The 19177-nt window shown below is 37.9% G+C and overlaps 1 protein-coding gene across 2 annotated transcripts in view; it reads left to right on the forward strand.

Moving 5' to 3' along the window:
- Malrd1 (MAM and LDL receptor class A domain containing 1) overlaps positions 1-19177 on the forward strand; it is a 724504-nt gene that overhangs the window by 162818 nt on the left and 542509 nt on the right. For both annotated transcript variants that reach the window (XM_087589615.1, NM_001287618.3), the window contains 2 exon segments: positions 3115-3288; positions 16349-16469. In XM_087589615.1, coding sequence (XP_087445741.1) covers positions 3115-3288; positions 16349-16469 — 295 coding nt within the window.

A 19177-nucleotide genomic window follows, 5' to 3' on the forward strand; every position in this document is an offset into this window, starting at 1 on the left:
TTAAAGCTTTCTCTTTGCTGTGTTTTAATTTATGTTCAAATATCTGCACTATGCTGTACCATTGCTATGACACATACATTCTAGTGTTCCTTATCTTTGCCAAGTCCCACTGAATCTTGTGGATTCCCAACGACATCCAAGACATTATCTATTATCTGATATGAATTCTTTCCTCCCTCTTTCCCTTCCCTTTTTCTTTTTTTCTTACCCCCTTCTCTCATCTCTAAATGTTTACAGAAACTAAACCCCTATGAAGAGCCCACATATTTCACTTTTTCCTTCCACGTGTTAAATAAATACCTAATATATACACAAATGGTTGTAATGGTTTTGTAAGGAATTTACAACATGCTGCATGATTTTAAATTAAAAGCTTAGTGGTCTGCCATTGAATGTATACCAGATGGAGAGCCTTGGGGTTTTCACTCTCGATGAGTATCTATTTGAAACCCCAGCTGTATTATGTACAGTTGAGTTACTGCTCCCCCAACAGTACTAAATTTGAAATGACTTTGGAAGGTTGCATGGTATGAAGCTGAAGCATTGAAGTCTCTACAATGCAAATTCTCTTAAATATAACTTGTAAGATCCTGTGCTGTTGAATATGGATCTCCTTGGCACTTATGTTTAGTAACTATTAAAATGATTTCACACTCGTGAAGAGCTGAGTGACAGTTTGACAGCTCAAGTACTGATGGGGTATGAGTAACTTCTGCACAACCAGGTTGGAAACACTCTTTTGCATATCCCAAGCTGGGAACACTGTGAGACTTACAGCAGGGATCTAAAATTTAATTGTCATTGAGAAGCAAGTCCTCACTTTGCCTGATATTTAATTAAACACTTCCCTTTGACTTTACATTTCTAATTTACCTGTCAAGGTCTGAACTTGAGCAAGCATGGCAACAAAATCTCAGAGGAAGTGGACAATCAGAAAGGATGTTTTGATCAGGTAGCGCCAATTACATCTACAGAGGAAAATAATGACAAATTGGGACACAGAGTGGTTAGTACTCTGAACCGAAGAATTTAAAAAGAACACTAGAAATGTATCTTTTTCTTACTAGCTAAAAAGCTCCCTCTTGGAATGCTTCATTTTTCTTTAAGATGTCTCTACAGCCTTAGAGCTCTCTGTGTGATAACGGGTAGGATGAAAAATCGCTGTGCATCTGAACTTCATTTCATGGAAGTTTTGGAAAAAAATTATACAGAATGAATCATCCCCAGACTGAAAGATTAATCCTTTCCTCACACAGTACCAGGTCCTGAGAACGTGCCTCGGAAGTTCGGGTAGAACAAATGGGTGCTGAAGCTCTTGTTAGAGCTACTGATGTTAGGAGCAAAAAGAGAACTCCTCTTATTCTCTTCAGTAAATAGTTAAGCTATGGGCCCCTTAGATGCTATTATCATTAATGATGACTAGGGAGTAAAATGATTTAAATTTTCTAGCCTCCTAAAGTATATTTTCTGTGCCTTAAATTATTGATGAGTAGTGCCCTATGAAAATTCAAGCTCATCAATACTATTATAATAGGAAAATTAATGGACTTATTTGTTATAATTTTGCTGTATCGAAAACATTAATTTTCAGTGAAAGTTTTTTACTAGTTTGGGGTTTGAACATAAAATAGCATACATAATTATTACCAGTGTTATAACTTTGACTCATGATTTACATGGCCCAGACTTACAAGAAGCAAGAGGATAGGAACCTCAGAAATTTCTCTGGGAACTAAGAGTGAAGACTCATAACTATGCTGGCAAAGACATGTCCTGATGCCTATTTTGTTGTGGCACATTTTTATCTGCTTTATTGCTAGAATATCGACGAATGTTAAAAATACCAACTCATGTAGGTGCCCAGATCTTTTTCTAAAGGGAGAACTATGAAAAGTTCAATGAAAGTAAGATTTTGTGGCATTGCACATTTTATGATCATAGAAAATGAAGTCATATTTATTATTTAAATATTCTTGGATATTTTATTTGTATTTTTAAAGGAAATCATTATATATCATTAGAGGAGTTGTGAATGGGGTGTATGAAAGCCAGAGGACAGCTAACATAAGCTGGTCATGGTTATTGAACATGTGTATTGGCAACAGTAGCCTTTACTCTATTATCTATCTTCCTGGTCTAGTATCTTCTTTTATACTGCTATTGAAAATAAATCAGTATATATTCTGATCACCCTTTCCCCCTCCTCTACTCCTCCCACTTCTTCCCCACACTTCTCTCTTATTCAGATATTCCACTTTTTTGTCTATTTAAAAAACAGTTTTCTAAAGGAATATAACATACCATGATACAACAATATACTCATAGTATGAGAAAATAAATGCTAATATACTAGAATATGACAAACAAACATACAGAAGGGAAAGAGCCCAAGAACAGGCATAAGAAACAGATATGGGTTCAGAGAGCCACTCATCCATACACTTTGGAATCCCATGAAAACACTAAACAGGGAAGTCATATATACATCCAGAGGACCTGTAGGGTAAAAAGAGAGTGAAATGCATACATAAGATGTAACAAAATAAAAATAAAACATAAGGCAAAAATGGAAAGAAAAGTCCTGATACAAGATTATGAGACAAGAAGTCTCCAAAACGACATTCGGTTTGTTTTCTGTTGGCCATGACCCGCTGGGCATATGATCTACCTTTAAAGATAGTTAGTTTCCCCAATCAGGCTCCCTTAAGGAAAACTAAATTTTCTTTTACAATTGGACATAGCTTCTGGGTTAGTGAGGGGGACATGTGCCTATTTTTTCATCTCTAGGCAAGCCCTTTGCAGGCTCCCCAATCTCAGTGAGTTCACACGTACTCTGACCACGTTGATTTAAAGGGCCATATTTCTTGGTTTTCTCCATCCCTTTTGGCTTTTACATGCTTTCCTCTTCCAGAGTTCCCTAAGCCCTGAGGAGAGGGACATTCATTTAAGACTAAAGAGTGTGCAATCAGGCTACAACATTTATTACCCATTGACAACTTGCTGCTTTAAATTATAGGCAAAATACACAATATATCATCTCTATCTATCTATATAGCATGGATTTGTGGTTATATATTGATATCTATATCTATATATCCAAACTTTTCTCTATAGGTGCAGTTTTGGTATCGTTTATCAGAGCATTCCCGTCTTTCCATTTTCACAAGAACATCAGTAGATGGCAGTTTGCTAAAGCAGAGTGAAGTGACCCAATTCTCTGAATCTCAGTGGATCCAAGCAAAAGTTGCTCTCCATACAAAAGCTGAAGAGTCTACACTTCCTTTCCAGGTAAGTGTATAAGGAGTTAACGCACTGCATCAGAAGGAAGGTGCTTCATACTAATTGTTTCAGACAACAAAATAACATATTCAATGAATGCTTACTATACTAATAAGCCAGGCATATTAATGTAAGTATTAGTTATTCTCCAGGCAAATAGATAGTTACTTTGGTTGAATTTTTCAGAATTATGTGTACAAGTTTAGCAACTATCAAAAATAATAGATACGGGTTGGGGATTTAGCTCAGTGGTAGAGCGCTTGCCTAGCAAACGCAAGGCCCTGGGTTCGGTCCCCAGCTCTGAAAAATAGAAAAAAGAAAACAAAAAAAATAGATACATAAAATGGTTGGGAGAAGAGATATTTGGAAAGGATTTTATAGCTAGGAGGTGAGTACGAGTGTAATGAAACGCTGCCCCTTCGATTGACATAGCTGTTGCTACCATGAGCGCACAGCTGCGGTGGATACCGACAAGAGACTGGACCCTTTGACATCCATCATTGATAGAAAGGACGCTGGGGTTGCCCCATATTTTCTCAGGGAGCTGATGAATTAAGTTGCTATGGGGAGAGGATTTTATTTTCTCTAAATGGTATACTTAGGTAATAAGATGGACTTCACAGGGAAAGGAGGAGGGCTAACGCAGGGTGAGTAAGGCAATCCCAGTTCATTGGATATGTGTATGAAAATGTCGAACATGAAGAAAAAGTGCATTTTCCCAAATGAACTTACCATATCTGAGGTGAAGAAAAATAACTGGGATTGCGCCTATGTTTTCTTCCTACTGCTCCTGGCCAATAACACAGGGTGTTTGTTGACCTTCAGTATCGTTTTCTTGATCAATAATAAAAGCAGGGGACTGTAGATCAGTCACTAAGTGGATAAAACAGTTCCTCCTTCCTGGACTGTGACTTCTTTCTGGATGATGCAATTATAGAAACTAGATCAAATGGTGGAGTGTTGAAAATTCATTACTCCTGAGCCAGGGGCTATGGGCGTCCACTCCTTGATCTCATAGACTCCAAATATTATCTTTCGCCTTTCTGTTTGCTCACCTGAAAGAACTGCAACAATGAGAAAAGTACTTTTATGAAGGACTTTGGGAGAGGCTGCAGTTTAAAGATATCAAATATTTTGACACAGATGCTATTAAAATCCACATCTGCATGTATAAAATAGGACTTTTCACTTGCACTACATAGTACCCAGCTAGTAACTGATTGCTGGAGGAAGGCTGGGTTCTCATTGTAGGAGAAGCCTTTTGCCTTGACAATAAACAAATTCGGAATGCATGCATCGTAGCTTCATCCCCTGTTGCTATGATAAAATACTTCGACAAAAGCAACTAAAGGAGAAATAAATGATTTTGATTCACTGCTTCAGATTCTACTGAAATGGCAGGAAAGCCACCTTGGCAGGAACCTGAGGCGCTGGTTACATGGCTTCTGCAATCGCAAAGTAGAGATGAATACAAGCTATTGCTTAGAATCCATTTTATCCTTCAGAATCCCTGCCCAGGCAGGTAATGGCTTTGTTCACTGGAAGATATGTCTTTCAAGACCAATCACATTGATCAAGATAATTCCCACAGGCAGGTTAAGGGGATATTTTTGATCTTGTCAACTTAAAAATATCACTAACCACATGTCTCTGGAAACTAGCAACTTTCTCTGCAAAAGGAAGTTGGAGTGGACAAGGTAAAATGGAAAAATTGAGTTTGCCTGGTGCATTTGGCTACCATCTCGCATACGTTAAATGCTCCCTTCATCAGAAAGAGTAGCAACCAATGGCAGCATGTTATAATAGGTACTTCCTCCCAGTAAACATAGAAGGAATATGGAAAAAACATCAACTTCTGTGACTATTCACTTTATAAGGAGTAGGGAGTCTGGGAAGAGGAGACCTAGAGAAGGGGTAGTGTTGTTGTAAAAATATAAAAAAATTTAAAAAAAGTATGGTTGTCTTTTATCCTCCACTAGGTCCAGCACCTCAGTGCTCTAAGATATCTGCTGGATCTCTTAATTCTCAGTCAGCAAAGCGTCTCACCCGCTCTGCTCCATCCCATATCACACTGTGAAGGCCTCTCTCTGAGCTGGCAGCAATCTCTCTACCTATCTAGTTCCCAAGGCAGGTTTCCATGCCAGAAACACACATCCCGACTCTGCGGCGCCCCAGACCGGCCGCCATACACTCCCTTACACTTAAATCGCTACACGAAAGAACACACAACACAATAACCTTTGGCCCAATGGATATAAATATATCCATTATAATTATAAGATATAATTGTCCACCAAAACATACAAAACCCAACACACATCCATCCCTTAAAAACATTTGTAACAATCTGTAAAGGTACAGCGTGGGATCTTAACGTCATCTGCCATATTGTCCTGCCACGGCTTCTCTCCCTCTCCCTCCTGTCTCTTCTCTTTCCGTTCCAGTCTCCTCCTCTTCCTTCAAACTTTTCTCCCACCCATCCTTTCTCCCATCCAATGACAGGCCTCCTTCTATCCTGTACCTGCCTTCACCTGTATTTTACAAATTAAATGGGGAGAAGGTTCTGGTGAAGTCACTTGGGTCCTGAGTACTTGACTAGGCAGCCATCTATGCGGCAGCGTAGTTAGCATCAAAATACAGATAACTCTAGGGCAAACCACAACATTGTAGCAATTGAGAGGTAAAAATAAATAACAAGCAAACAAACAAACTATAGATTCATGTAAAGAAATCTAGTATTGAGTAACTTACTCAAAATAGCTGTTTTTGTGGCTGTGCTGGCCATTACTTCCTTATTGCTTAGGAACGATGGATATGAACTAGATATGAGAAATCCTTCATGCTTTGAAAGAGAAAGTCCTTTTGATCATAACTGTGGATTCAATAATTAGAGACTTCTGTAGCTAGTGAAGGTTCCTCAATTGATGTCAACATTTAATGGTTAAAACTGCCGAAGACTTCTGTTGGGAGAAGTGTTTGACACAAAGACCTCCATGGATTCATCTCAGTGTTAGTCTCCATAGCATGAAGCAGGTTACAGAAATTAGGTGAATTTACTCTTTTCTCTATTGCTTGTAGTCTACATTCAATGACTTAAATATATTCATTTTTTATTTAGACAGAAACTCAAACTCATCAAAACAACCTATCAAGTGTATGTTATTAACTAGACGTTGACAGGGCTAGCTGTCTGAGAAACACTATGAGCATAGGAAATGTCTGTTCTTTCTTTCTGTGACTGGAAGTTCTCCTCCACTGTCCCTAGTAAATTTCAATGAAGTATAGACGTTATTCTTTTTAATATTACTTACTTGGGGTCTGAGTTTTGGATTTGCTTTGCTATGCAAATTGAGTCTGAAAGTATATTAGGTTGTAGATTGGTGGTTTTGTGTTGTTTAGTGCTGTGGTGGTCTTAGATGGTGACAGTTTCTAACATGACCCTGCACTACTGATCCCAGGCTCTCTGTCCTCTATCCCATGCTTGACTTTTCTTTCCAACAATCCTGGGCTTTTGTAGAGTCTTATACATGCCTAATTCACCTGAGAGGTGGATCAGAGGTGGTGACCCTGCTCTGTACCTTTCATCTGTTTTTCTTTAATCCTTTTTTCATGCTCACTGTAGCCTGCATTTTTTGCAGGAAATATGGGCCAGTAAAGAGATACAAAGGGAAGAATCCTTCAACCTTCCCCACCAGATTTTATCATTATACATCTGCAATCTCAAATCAGAAAAGTCTGATATTAAACTTGGGACGCAGTGTCCTTTTGAAAATTAAGAGTTAAAATACTTACCTGGTACAAATGAGTAGAAGATATTTGGGAAATTGATTTAACTATGAATACGTTTATACTGTCATGTGCTCATTTCCTGTAATGCAACCGGTAATAAACAGTCCTTAGGTTATACAAACAATCTTAAGTCCAAACTATTCAGATCCTGAACCCATCTGGCCCACATAGACTTTGGATAGGAATTAATGAATTACAATAACTTTCATATGTGGGTTAGTTTGGAGTTTGTGCAATTATACATATAGTATGTAAAAGATGCATCCTCGTATGCTATCAACAATTTGTTCTAGCAGTATGACGTAAAATTATATCATGTAATGAAGAAAGAAATAAACATGCAGTCATACTTCGAGTAAATGTCAGTGACTTGGTTGCTGATGTTTTAACATTGATTATACAAAAAGATACAACTTTGTTCTTGTTATCAAATTTCTCTAAATATATCTTTTAAATCCTGAAACTGTGCATTAAGATTCTAGATTTGTATAAGCTCATGTATTAACAACAAATAAAGATGATATTATACCTATAGATATTCTATCTAGAGCTTAAGTCTGAATGTATTTTTAAGTGTGTATTTTAGAAACACTCCAAGGTTGGGACACTTCAGACTGCTGGGCTGCATCCTTTAAGGGTGGCCTTGGTCTTGGTTTGATCGTTGGTTCCATGTGGTTAAACTCTAAACCTATTTACTTAGGGCAATCCAATCCAGTCCCAACCCAGGAAAAGAAGAAAGGTCCAGGATTACGAGACCTATGTATTTCATTTTAACCATGAAATGTGGATGCAGTGTGGTGCTTTGATGTGAATTGGCGACCATAACAGGGAACAAATTGCTTTGAGTTTCCTAGGGAATTTTCACGCTCAGTTGCTAGGACTTTGTTGTTCTCCTGCTGGGAGAGGATTAGGCTTTCAGTTGGTTCTGCAAGGAAATTAATTTAACAGCCTTTCAGGAATCTTTCCATCACCTGGGTAGAAGAATTGCAAGAATTTTAGTCCGATAGTTAATTATATTCTGTCCAATTTGTTTTAACTTGGTCTGTTCACATCCAGCTGCTATGCCGAGTCTTTTTCACATAAATAAATTCCTGCACTTTGCCATTTTGCTCTTTTGTAAACTCTCTTATAAATTCTAATATCAAAAAGGGGTTTTATTTGAGTACTGTCCCTTGATTCCTTATTGGTCTAATATATATGCAAGCATATTTAAATCCTATTGAAACAGTCATGTCATATTTTAAGTTTCATCTGAAAATGACTCTTTTATGATTTGCAATGAGTGGTTTGATGTACATTCTCTATAAGATTTATTGTTGTTAATAACATTTCATCACTAGAAGCATCAGTGAAGGGTAAGATTTATGACGCAGAACTAAAATATCATCTGTGTAACGTTGCTGAGTCCTCAGTCTTCTTCATGTAGGACCTGAGGAAACCTTGAGTTGACTGAAAGCTTTGGTGTGAACCATCTAACTAAGCAACTGAGATCTTCTTATTCATGAACTGACGTGAAGGGAAAGATGTTCTGTTTTACTTTTTTTTTTCTGGATAAGCTTCAAGTTTTGTTGGTGTATAAAATGATCACTTAAATATTAACAGCATTTATGAGTTATAATTTACAAAAGCAAGAAAAATTTGTGGTTTATAGTATAATTATAATTGCATAAAACAAAACAACAAAGTTTTTAAAATAATTTATAATATTGCATAATTATAATTAGCAATGGCTTAGGCTACACATTCTCCCAAGTGGCTTTCTGACATTTAGCCAGTTACTTCTCTACAACTGTTTTTCTTTCGCTTTAAAATGAGTACAAAATATGTGCCGGAGTCACAAGACTAAAACTATGTAAAGTAAATTCTAAAGAAAACATGGCTGCTCCCACAGTCTAGTTTCTTTTTATGTCTAACAAATTCTATTGTCTGTTAGTTCAGCAATTAATTTTCTTCACTGTGTGTTATATAATAAGGTAGGGAAATATGTAACTTTTTTTCTGGGTAAGCTTCTAGTTTTGTTGATTTATAAAATAATCACTTGAATGTTAACAACATTTATGAGTTATAATTTACAAAAGCAAGAAATTTTGTGGCTTACAGTACAGTTATAATTGTATAAACCAAAAGAGCAAAGTTTCAAAAATAATTTTCAGAGGGAAATGGATCTACATTTAGTTAGAAAATGAGTTTTAAGATTGCTTAAGGATCCTTTAAACAGAATTTTTTGCTTTCCTTTTCCGTTGCTGAAACATTTCTTCTAAATAAATGGTTCTATGTGTGTTAGTTTTCAGTCTTGTAGTTCTGAAAGGTGACAACTTTTAGATACAGCACAAAAGACTTGCCTGATAACAGTAACAAACCAGCAGCAGCAACAAATTAAACCAAAACAAACAAAAACCTCAAATGATTAAAATTAATAGGTAAGTGAGATGACTCAGTGAAAAGGGTGCCCCCTGCAAAACCTGATAACTTGAATTTAATTCCTACAGACTGGAAATTTAAACTTGCTCACATACATTGTTCTTTGATTTCCACAGATGTCAAATGACAAACATGTACTTGCACACACACATACACACACACACACACACACACAAATTTTTTTAGAAAAATAAATATAATTTTTTAAAAAAGTAAAGATGAGCTGATAATTATTTATAGTTAGGTATTAGAAGATCAAAGAATGGCAGTCAGTGGCAGGAACTTGCTGGTTTCTGCCTGAGCCTGGAACTGAACTGAACCGCACCCCAAATCCCATGTGGGGAGACAGCTGGACCCTCAGAAGTATGGACACTCCTGAGAACTCAGAGGAGTCAACTACTGTCTGCCCACATTCTTGACTCAAGAGGAAATCGCCTCTTGGGAACAGTCAGGGACAGGACCTTTCCGGTTTCTGCCTGCTCTGAGAGTTGAAAGCCAGTCACCAGGAGTGCCTACACACCTGAGAACAGAGCTCTCTGTTCCCAGATCTGGCTGAAAGAAAACAGGTATACAGGAGTGCTGACACACAGGCTCACAGAAGGGTCAAGCCACTGAATGAGACAGTAAGACAAGCTAACACCAGAGACAACCTGATGGCTCGAGGCAAGAGCAAGAACCTAAGCAACAGAAGCCAAGACTACTCGGCATCATCGAGCCCAGATCTCCACCAAAGCAAATACTGGATATCCAAACACACTGGAAAAACAAGGTTTAGATATAAAATCGCATCTCCTCAAAATGAAGATAGAGGACTTTAAGAAGGACATAAATAACTCCCTTAAAGAAATTCAGGACAGCACAGGTAAACAGGTAGAAGGCCTTAAAAAGAGAACACAAAAATTCCTTAAAGAATTACAGGAAAATACAAACAAACTGGTGAAGGAATTGAACAAAACCATCCAGTGTCCAAAAATGGAAATAAAAACAAAAAAGTAAGCACAAAGGGAGACAACCCTGGAGATAGAAAACGTAAGGAAGAGACAAGGAGTCATAAATACAAGCATCAACAATAGAATACAAGAGATAGAAGAGAGAATCTCAGGGGCAGAAGACTCCATAGAACACATGGACACAGCTATCAAAGATAATGTAAAACACAAAAAGCTCCTAACCCAAAACATCCAGGAAATCCAGGACACAACGAGAAGATGAAACCTAAGGATAATAGGTATAGAAGAGAGTGAAGACTCCAACTTAAAGGGCCAGTAAATATCTTTAACAAAATCATAGAAGAAAACTTCCCTAACCTAAAGAAAGAGATGCCCATAAACATACAAGAAGACTACAGAACTCCAAATAGATTGGACCAGAAGAGAAATTCCTCCCATTGCATAATAGTTAAAACACCAAATGCACAAAATAAAGAAAGAATATTAAAAGCAGTTAGGGAAAAAGATCAAGTAACATATAAAGGCAGGTTATCAGAATTACACCAGACTTCTTGCCAGAGACTATGAAAGCCAGACAATCCTGGGTAGATGTCATACAGACCCTAAGAGAACATTGAATGGAGGGTAAGACAGTGTCCTTGCTGGGCACCAATGGAAGGAGAAGCCCTTCGTCCCACCAAGGTTGAACCCAAGTGTAGGGGAATGTCAGGGGGGCAGGAAGGGGGGTGGATGGGGAGGGGAACACCCTTATAGAACAAGGGGAGGAGAATGGGATGGGGGCTTATCTCTGGGAAACCGGGAAAGGGAATAACATTTGAAATGTACATTTAAAAAATCCAATAAAAGAAAAAAAATCAAAGAATAACTTTTAAAATTGGGTGGTTTTCTTTCAATACATGGTCTTGAATTTAATTGCATAGGAGTAAACTATCAGGTTGGTAATGACTGAATATTAGTTTTCTATAAATTTTGAGGTATTTTAAAATTGTATTTTAGTGTCTGCAGATAAGATGGATCCCTCGGTGGGGCAGTCTCTGGATGGCCTTTCTTTCAGTCTCTGCGCCACTCTTTGTCCCTACATTTCCTTTAGACAGGATCAATTCTAGATTAATATTTGAGATGGGAGGTCGCCCCATCCCTCAACCAGGTACCATTTCTAACCTCTTGATATGGTCTCTACAGGTTCTCTCTCCCCTTTTCTGGGTATTTCAGATAATGAGTTCTTGTCTGGGTCCTGGTAGCCTCTTGCTTGCCTGGCGTCTGGGACTTTCTAGTGGCTACCCTCAGTTTCCCATCCCCCATTGCTACACACCTCTATTCAATTTCATGACCCTCTGTACTTCTCCCCTGTCTCTTCCTATACCTGATCCTGACCCCCTTTGCCCTGCCCTTCCTTTCTTTCTCCCAAGTCCCTATTACCCTCTATCTTTCCTGATTATTTTGTTCTTCTATCTAAGTAGGACTGAAGCATCCATACTTTGGTTATCCTTCTTCTTGAGTTTTATGTGGTCTGTGGATTGTATCCTGGGTAATCCAAGCTTTTGGGCTGATATCCACTTATCAGTGAGTGTATACCATGTGTGCTTTTTGCGTTTGGGTTGCCTCACTTAGGATGATGTTTTCTAGTTCCATCCATTTGTCTATGAATTTCATGAAGTTATCATTTTTAATAGTTGAGTAGTATTCCATTGTGTGGATGTACCACATTTTCTGTATTCCTTCCTGTGTTGAAGGACATCTGGGTTCTTTTCAGCTTCTGGCTATTATAAATAAGGTAGCTATGAACATAGAAGAGCATGTGTCCTTGTTATATATCGGAGCATCTTTTGAGTATTTACCCAGGAGTGCTATAGCTGGGTCCTCAGGTAGTATTATGTCTAATATTCTGAGTAACCACCAGACTGATTTCCAGAGTGGTTGTACCAGCTTGCAATCCCAACAACAATGGAGGAATGTTCCCCTTTCTCTATATCCTCGCCAGCATCTATTGTATTGCTGTTGCCAAGAAATGCTTGCTGACAGGAGCCTGGCCCAGCTTTCCCCTGAAAAGCTCTGCCAGAGTCTGACCAATACAGTTCCAGATTCTCCCAGACAATCCCAGTGAAGTTTAGCACATCAGACTGAGCATGAGAACTCCAGTGGAGGAGTTAGGTGAAGGACTGAAGGAGCTGAAGGGGTTCGCAACCCCATAGGAAGAACAACAATATCAACCAATCAGACGTACCCCCCCAGACCACCCAGGGACTAAACCACCAACCAAAACAGTACACATGGAAGGACTCATGGCATCATGCAAATGTTGCAGAAGATTGCCTTATCTGGCATCAGTGGGAGGGGATGTTTTTGGCCCTGTGCAGGCTTGATGCCCCAGAGTAGGGGAATGCTAGGGTAATAAGGCTGGAATTGTTGGGTGGGTAGAGGGGCTCCCTCATAGAGGGAGGAGGAAGGGGGATGGGATAGAGGTTTGAAAAGGGGAAACTTGGGATGGGGATAACATTTGAAATGTAAATATACCAAATAACCAAAGAAAAAAATTAAAAGCATGGAATAGAGAGGTTGACCAGTAGTTATTTGTCTGTAGAGGACAATAGTTGGGTTCTCTGCACTCACAATGGGCAGCTCACTATTGCCTGTATATCCTGCTCCATGGGAATCCAACACTGTCTCCTGTTCTCTGTAGGCAGCTGAACACAGTGTGTGTGTGCACACATATGCATTCCTACACATACATGGGTGGGAAAAAGAGAGAGAGAGAGGGGGAGAGAGAGAGAGAGAGAGAGAGAGAGAGAGAGAGAGAGAGACAGAGAGACAGAGAGAGAGGGAGGGAGGGAGAGAGAGAGAGAGAGAGAGAGAGAGAGAGAGAGAGAGAGAGAAAGAAGAGGGTAGAGAGGGAAGGAGGGAAGAAAATACCTCTTAGTTTGAAAAATTAAGATTTTTAAAAGTTAAAAAATATAAAATAAAATTACATTTTAATAAAATTAGTGAGCCACCTGCTGTTTCTGCTCAGTCAAACTTAAATATCCAAATATCATGATCTACGTTGTCCATGTTCTATTTGACTTTTAGCAAAGACCTACCAGTTAGACATATAGACTTAAAACATGCTTCTCTTCAGGAACAGAGTGGCATCTCCAGCATTCTGCTTCTTCGTTACTTATAAACATCTCTTTTCTAGATCAGAAGAATTATACAATTTATTTGAATTGACATTATCTGTGCATAATGCCAATATAAATGCTGATTATAAATGATATATAACAGAAAAATATAAAAGAATTTTCAAGTTCAAAGTTGCCACAAATAAACTAACATTTACTAAATTGTAGTGCTTGTATGTATTATGCAAAATCTCTCTTCTAAATTCTGTGCTATTATTTTCTGCCTCTTGTGTGAAAACCTGATCTGCCAGCCAAGATTTCAAAGAAGCCAAGTACAATCAGAATTTTATAAACCATACAGATTTTATGTATCACATGGTAAAATATCAAAAACTGCAAATCGGACAGCTGTTCTTCCCCACTGCCGTCTACCATCATATCCTGGGTTTGTTAATTTGAACATACTGTGCTAACCTATTTTAACTTTGAGCACATCCTATTCATTGACTACTAGTATTGTATTTTTTAATTAACTAGACCTAGAAACCCAAACTATTGCATATTTCAGACTGTTGACTTTTTGATAAAATTTTAAAATCAGAAGCACATGTTGAAGGTCTTCACATATTACCTCAAAGAGACAAAAAATACGTTAAAAGGGTGATTATTCCATAGGGATTATGCAATCACTATCAAAAGTAACATTAAAAGTGTGAGTGTTAGGTCTGAATGGAGAGAAATGGGTTTAACTCAAATGCTATTTCTTGAATGAGTATAGTCACCATAGGCTGGTTGATATATTTGCACACTTGCTCCCTAATTGTGGCATTGTTTGGGAAGAATTAGGAGGGATGGCCATATTGAAGGATGTTTGTCACTGGGTTTCCAATTTGAGGCTTAGAAATCCCAAACCACTTGTCATTCCCAATTAGCATTCTCTTCACCCATGTCCATGGATCAAGATATAAGCTCTCAGCCACTGCCCTAGCACCATGCCTGTCTGACTGTTGCCATGCTCTCTGCCATGATGATCATGGAATCTAACCTCCTAAGAGTGTAAGCCCTCAATAAACTCTTTTTTTCCTATAAGTTGTCTCGGTTTTAGTTTCTTATCATAGGAATAGAAAGGTAATGAAGACAGATAGTAGATTAATAATGATTCCATAGGGAATAAATGTCCATTATCAAAGTGACATTAAAATATGTTCATGTCAGCTATAAATATAGAGAAATTAGGTTATTTTCCCTTTAAATAATGTCGTTCAATTAGTCTCTACTAAAATTCTCCTAACTCATGAAATTTATCCATTCAATTTATTATCCAACTAATTGGTTATTCTCTAAAACCCTATACTTCCTTTATGCCCTAAGGCTTCCAACACCACATCCACCTTTATAACCACTTGCCTTTGGTTGTGTTGTAGTCTCTATTCCTTCAGAGCAACATGTTTGGTAGAAATTACTATTAGGATTTTACTTAATTTTGTGAAAGCTTATCAGCTATGCCCTTTGTTGTTGATGGAGATCACAAAGTTGGGATAATAGAAGCAAATCAGGGAAAGTACTCATCAATTTATTTTCACACAATGAATAGGAATAAACTCCTAAAAATCCAAAGTGAACTGTGGTTTACTGCTTGGGTTCAGTGACAAAGGACAGATAAGCAGAAATGAGTGATTGGATTAAAAATATGATCTAATGGCAATATATAAAAAGCTTCTCCATTGAGGTTATTTTTGGTTATTTTACATAGGGATCTTTCCTTCTGTTAGGAGGCAAGTTATTTGTCACATTGCAATAATGTGATTTATTTTTAGAAGAAGCAGTTCAGAGATTTCCATAGACCTAGCTGCCATGTATAAAGGCAACACAGTCAGCATGATGTCTCTACTGAAAGAAATGCAGAAACATGTTCTGAGCTTCAACACGAGTAAACTGTAGGTGTCTTGATATTGGATATTCGCCATGATAAAACGAAGCTAGAGCTACCAAATATGTGCAAAGATGGTATCATTGGGACATGTCCTCAGGGTTCTAGAAATAACCTACCTAGGACTCTCTCTCCTTCATTCTCTTCCCCCTCACTCCCTCTTTTCTGTATCTTACTCCTCTCTTGCCTTCACCTCCTCTTCATCCTTCTTCTCCCTCTCCTTATCTTCTCTCCTCTGTTTTTTTCTCTCAATCTTGCTTTGTAGTAGAATAAGCACATGGAATAAAATGAGTGATTAACAGGAGGAGAAAACAAAAGTATGTCAAGTCGCCATTCAGAGTCTTGGAGCAAATTTAAGTAGATGCCTCCTACTGCTTTAGTAAATGAATATAACGAACAGCTATACTTGCTTCATGATTGTAATCGTTATCACCCCAAAGCTCGTTTCTGTAGTTATACATAATATACATGCATATTTAAATATTCAGATGCAGGAATGAATCATTCCAGCCAGACCATTACAATGAATCCATATCTCAATTAAACCGAGTTGTAAACCGCACAGTTGATCACCCCCAACGAGCTCATTTTAAATGCATATGACTCCTAATGGATATCTGAAGCATGCCCTTCACTGGTGATGAATGTTGCCATTTTTAACTGAAACAAGGTTACCTAACATATTAACGTTATGTAAGAGGCTGTCAAAGCAGTTATGACTATGTAACTTTATAATTTGAATGCTCAGGTCACAACAGTTTTCTAAAATTAGATTGAAAAATGGAACAGGTGTAAATGAGTTTCTTTACTGAAAGAACATGATTTTGAGATTTTTTACTTCTATGCTATATTTTAATAACTTTATCCTTCTGCAACAACAGCTAATTTTAGAAGCTACCATTTTGTCATCAAATGCTACTGTTGCTGTAGATGACATCAGTATATCCTGTGAATGTGAAATTTCCTATAAGTCACTTCGAAGTACCAGCATACAACATAAAGGTAAGACACCTTTTTTTGTGAGTATTGTAACTTTAAACATTCAAGCAATTTGGTTTTGTTTTAAAAATATATATTATAGTCACTAGTATTTAATAAGGATGCAGATCCACTTGATATGTTCTTCAATGTTAAGTAATATTATTTACAAAATAATTTGTCGTTTTAAAGCCGTTCTTTTTTCTATATTTTCCCATCGTATTCTCCTCCCTCATCCCCTGATTAATACCACTAGCACCTTTCTCGATGAATCCATCTTTCTTCACTCATATCTTCTGCTTTTGCATGTGACTCCCTCACTGCATATAGAGTTACTTGCTTGTGTGTGGCTGAAAGGTTTTCTGTGAGCAAGGGCAACTCACCTTTAGTCACATCACTGAAGGAAGTGACACACTCCACCAACATGCATTCATTGCCATCAGTGTCTCTGTGAAGGGTAGAGTATCGTGAGTCAGCTGTGAGTTATGTCCTAGAAGCTGCTGAGCAGGGAGGATGCTAAGGTCTCTCAAAGACTATTGCCAGTGTTCTCGATTATCCATCAGAACTCTATACTAGACCCTATTGTTGAAGACACTACAGCACACTTTGGCCACAGACCTTTGAACAATTAAACTAGAACTGAGTTGCAAGTTTCTTCTACACTTGTTAAACTTCATAGTTCCCCAGAAAGTACTATGCAGATTACTTTGGGGAGAAAATTCAGGACCAGCCTGTTTAGCTATCTATCCATCCATCCATCCATCCCCCCACTCACAAAAAATATACTATTTTCTATTGAGATCTAGAATAAAGACTAATTTTGGAAGTTAAATATTTAAACTTAAAATTATGGAATATGCTTTCAAGATTTGACAGATACATACAATGTGTAAAAATTAAATTTGCATGGCTAAAATTAAATTTAGCCATTTTTATGTCCCTAAGCATTTAATTTTAATTAATCCTAATAAATGCATATGTTTATGGGTGAGAGTAGGACTTTTCAACAACGGATATGATATATACTGACCAAATCAGGTCAATTAACACTTTTACCTCCTCTTTATTGGAGATTTTGAATTTTTCTACCAAGTCATAAAGTCTGTAATAGGTTATTATTAACTGTAATCACTCCACTCTCCTATAGAGAGCATAACTTATTGCTTTTATATATGAATATCTTAGTTCTTGTTATCTAATCTCTATCTTCCTAGTCAGCCTCCTCAGCCTATAGTAATCTGTACCATGTATTCCAGCTGGCTTATTTTAAATACCCAAATATTGGAGAAAATATACAGTATTCATTTGTCTATCTCTTTCATATCACCTAGCTTAAGCACAACCACAACCTTTTGTTTGATACCAATAATGGACACAAAAATCAGAGACCCACTCATTCACCTACTCAGTGATTCTATAAAAATACTAAACTGGAAGCCATAATATATCCACAGAGGTCATGGTTGCTGGCCTTTGCAGGCCATCTGTTTGCTGCCTCAGTCTTTATGAGTTCTTTATGGGTTTTGGTCATATTGATTTGGAGGGCAAAGAGTTCTGGCTCTTGAACTCTTTTTGCTCCATCTTCTGCAGGGTTCCCTGAGCCCCGAGGAAACAGATTTGATGGCGACATCCCATTTGGATGAGCAATGCACTGATCTATGAGTATAGCAGAATGTCATTAGAAGTCATGTTATTGCTATGTTATTTGAATAGCACAGTAACATTTGGTTTTCCACTAGATCCCTGACTTATTTGATCTCAGGTTCTTGGTGGTCCAAGCACTGTCAGGTATGGATTCTGCTTTGTCAAGTGGTCCTAAAGTCAAGTTGGTTGGTTGTTCCCAGAGACTTTGTGCCACTGTTGCTCTAGCATCTCCTGCAAGCTAGGCAGCATTGGAGGTCAAAGGTTATGTGGCTTCATTGCTGTTTATGCTCCCATTTTGGTAGCATTCTGTGTACCATCTGGTACCAAGGATGCTATAACATTGGGGTGAAGGCTCCATGTAGGCACGAGCTTGACTTCTCCATGTTCATTGAATTGTGTTGATATTGTCTTCCGCCACAGGGCCTTGCTATCAGTGTGTGGAGAGCATCTTATATCACTTGCAACAGGCTGGAGTGTTTGAGGATTGACATGGTATTTCTTTGGTGAGAAGAGATGTCCATTTTGGGATTCTATTTCTCCCATTAGCCAGTGATTTCATTTACTTTTTTGTCTTTTTTTTTTTCGGAGCTGAGGACCGAACACAGGGCCTGGCACTTGCTAGGCAAGCGCTCTACCACCAAGCTAAATCCCCAACCCCGTGATTTCATTTACATTGCCTTAATGAGTGTATGTATTTTTGAAAGTAGCTAGTATATCAGGTTCCCATATAACTACTCAAATGGCCCTTATTCTTAGCCATCTCTACCTATATTTGCTTCCTCGTTCTCCTCTGCTTTCTCCCTGGCCACTCAATCCTCCCATTTCAACCCCCCCACCCCATCCATCTATAATTATCTCTTCTCTTCTCTTCTCTTCTCTTCTCTTCTCTTCTCTTCTCTTCTCTTCTCTTTCTCTTCCTTAACAAGATCTTTCTGTCCTTCCTACTCTCTTATACTATAGCCAACCTCTGTGGTTCTGTGGAGTTTAGCTTGTTTATCATTGCCATAACAACTAATATCTACCTAAATAAATCTATATCCTATTTGTTTGGATCTGGGTTACTTCACTAAGGATTCTTGTCTAGTTCA

Source organism: Rattus norvegicus, chromosome 17, assembly GCF_021556685.1.
Source record: "Rattus norvegicus strain SHRSP/BbbUtx chromosome 17, alternate assembly SHRSP_T2T, whole genome shotgun sequence".
Lineage (NCBI taxonomy): Eukaryota > Metazoa > Chordata > Mammalia > Rodentia > Muridae > Rattus > Rattus norvegicus.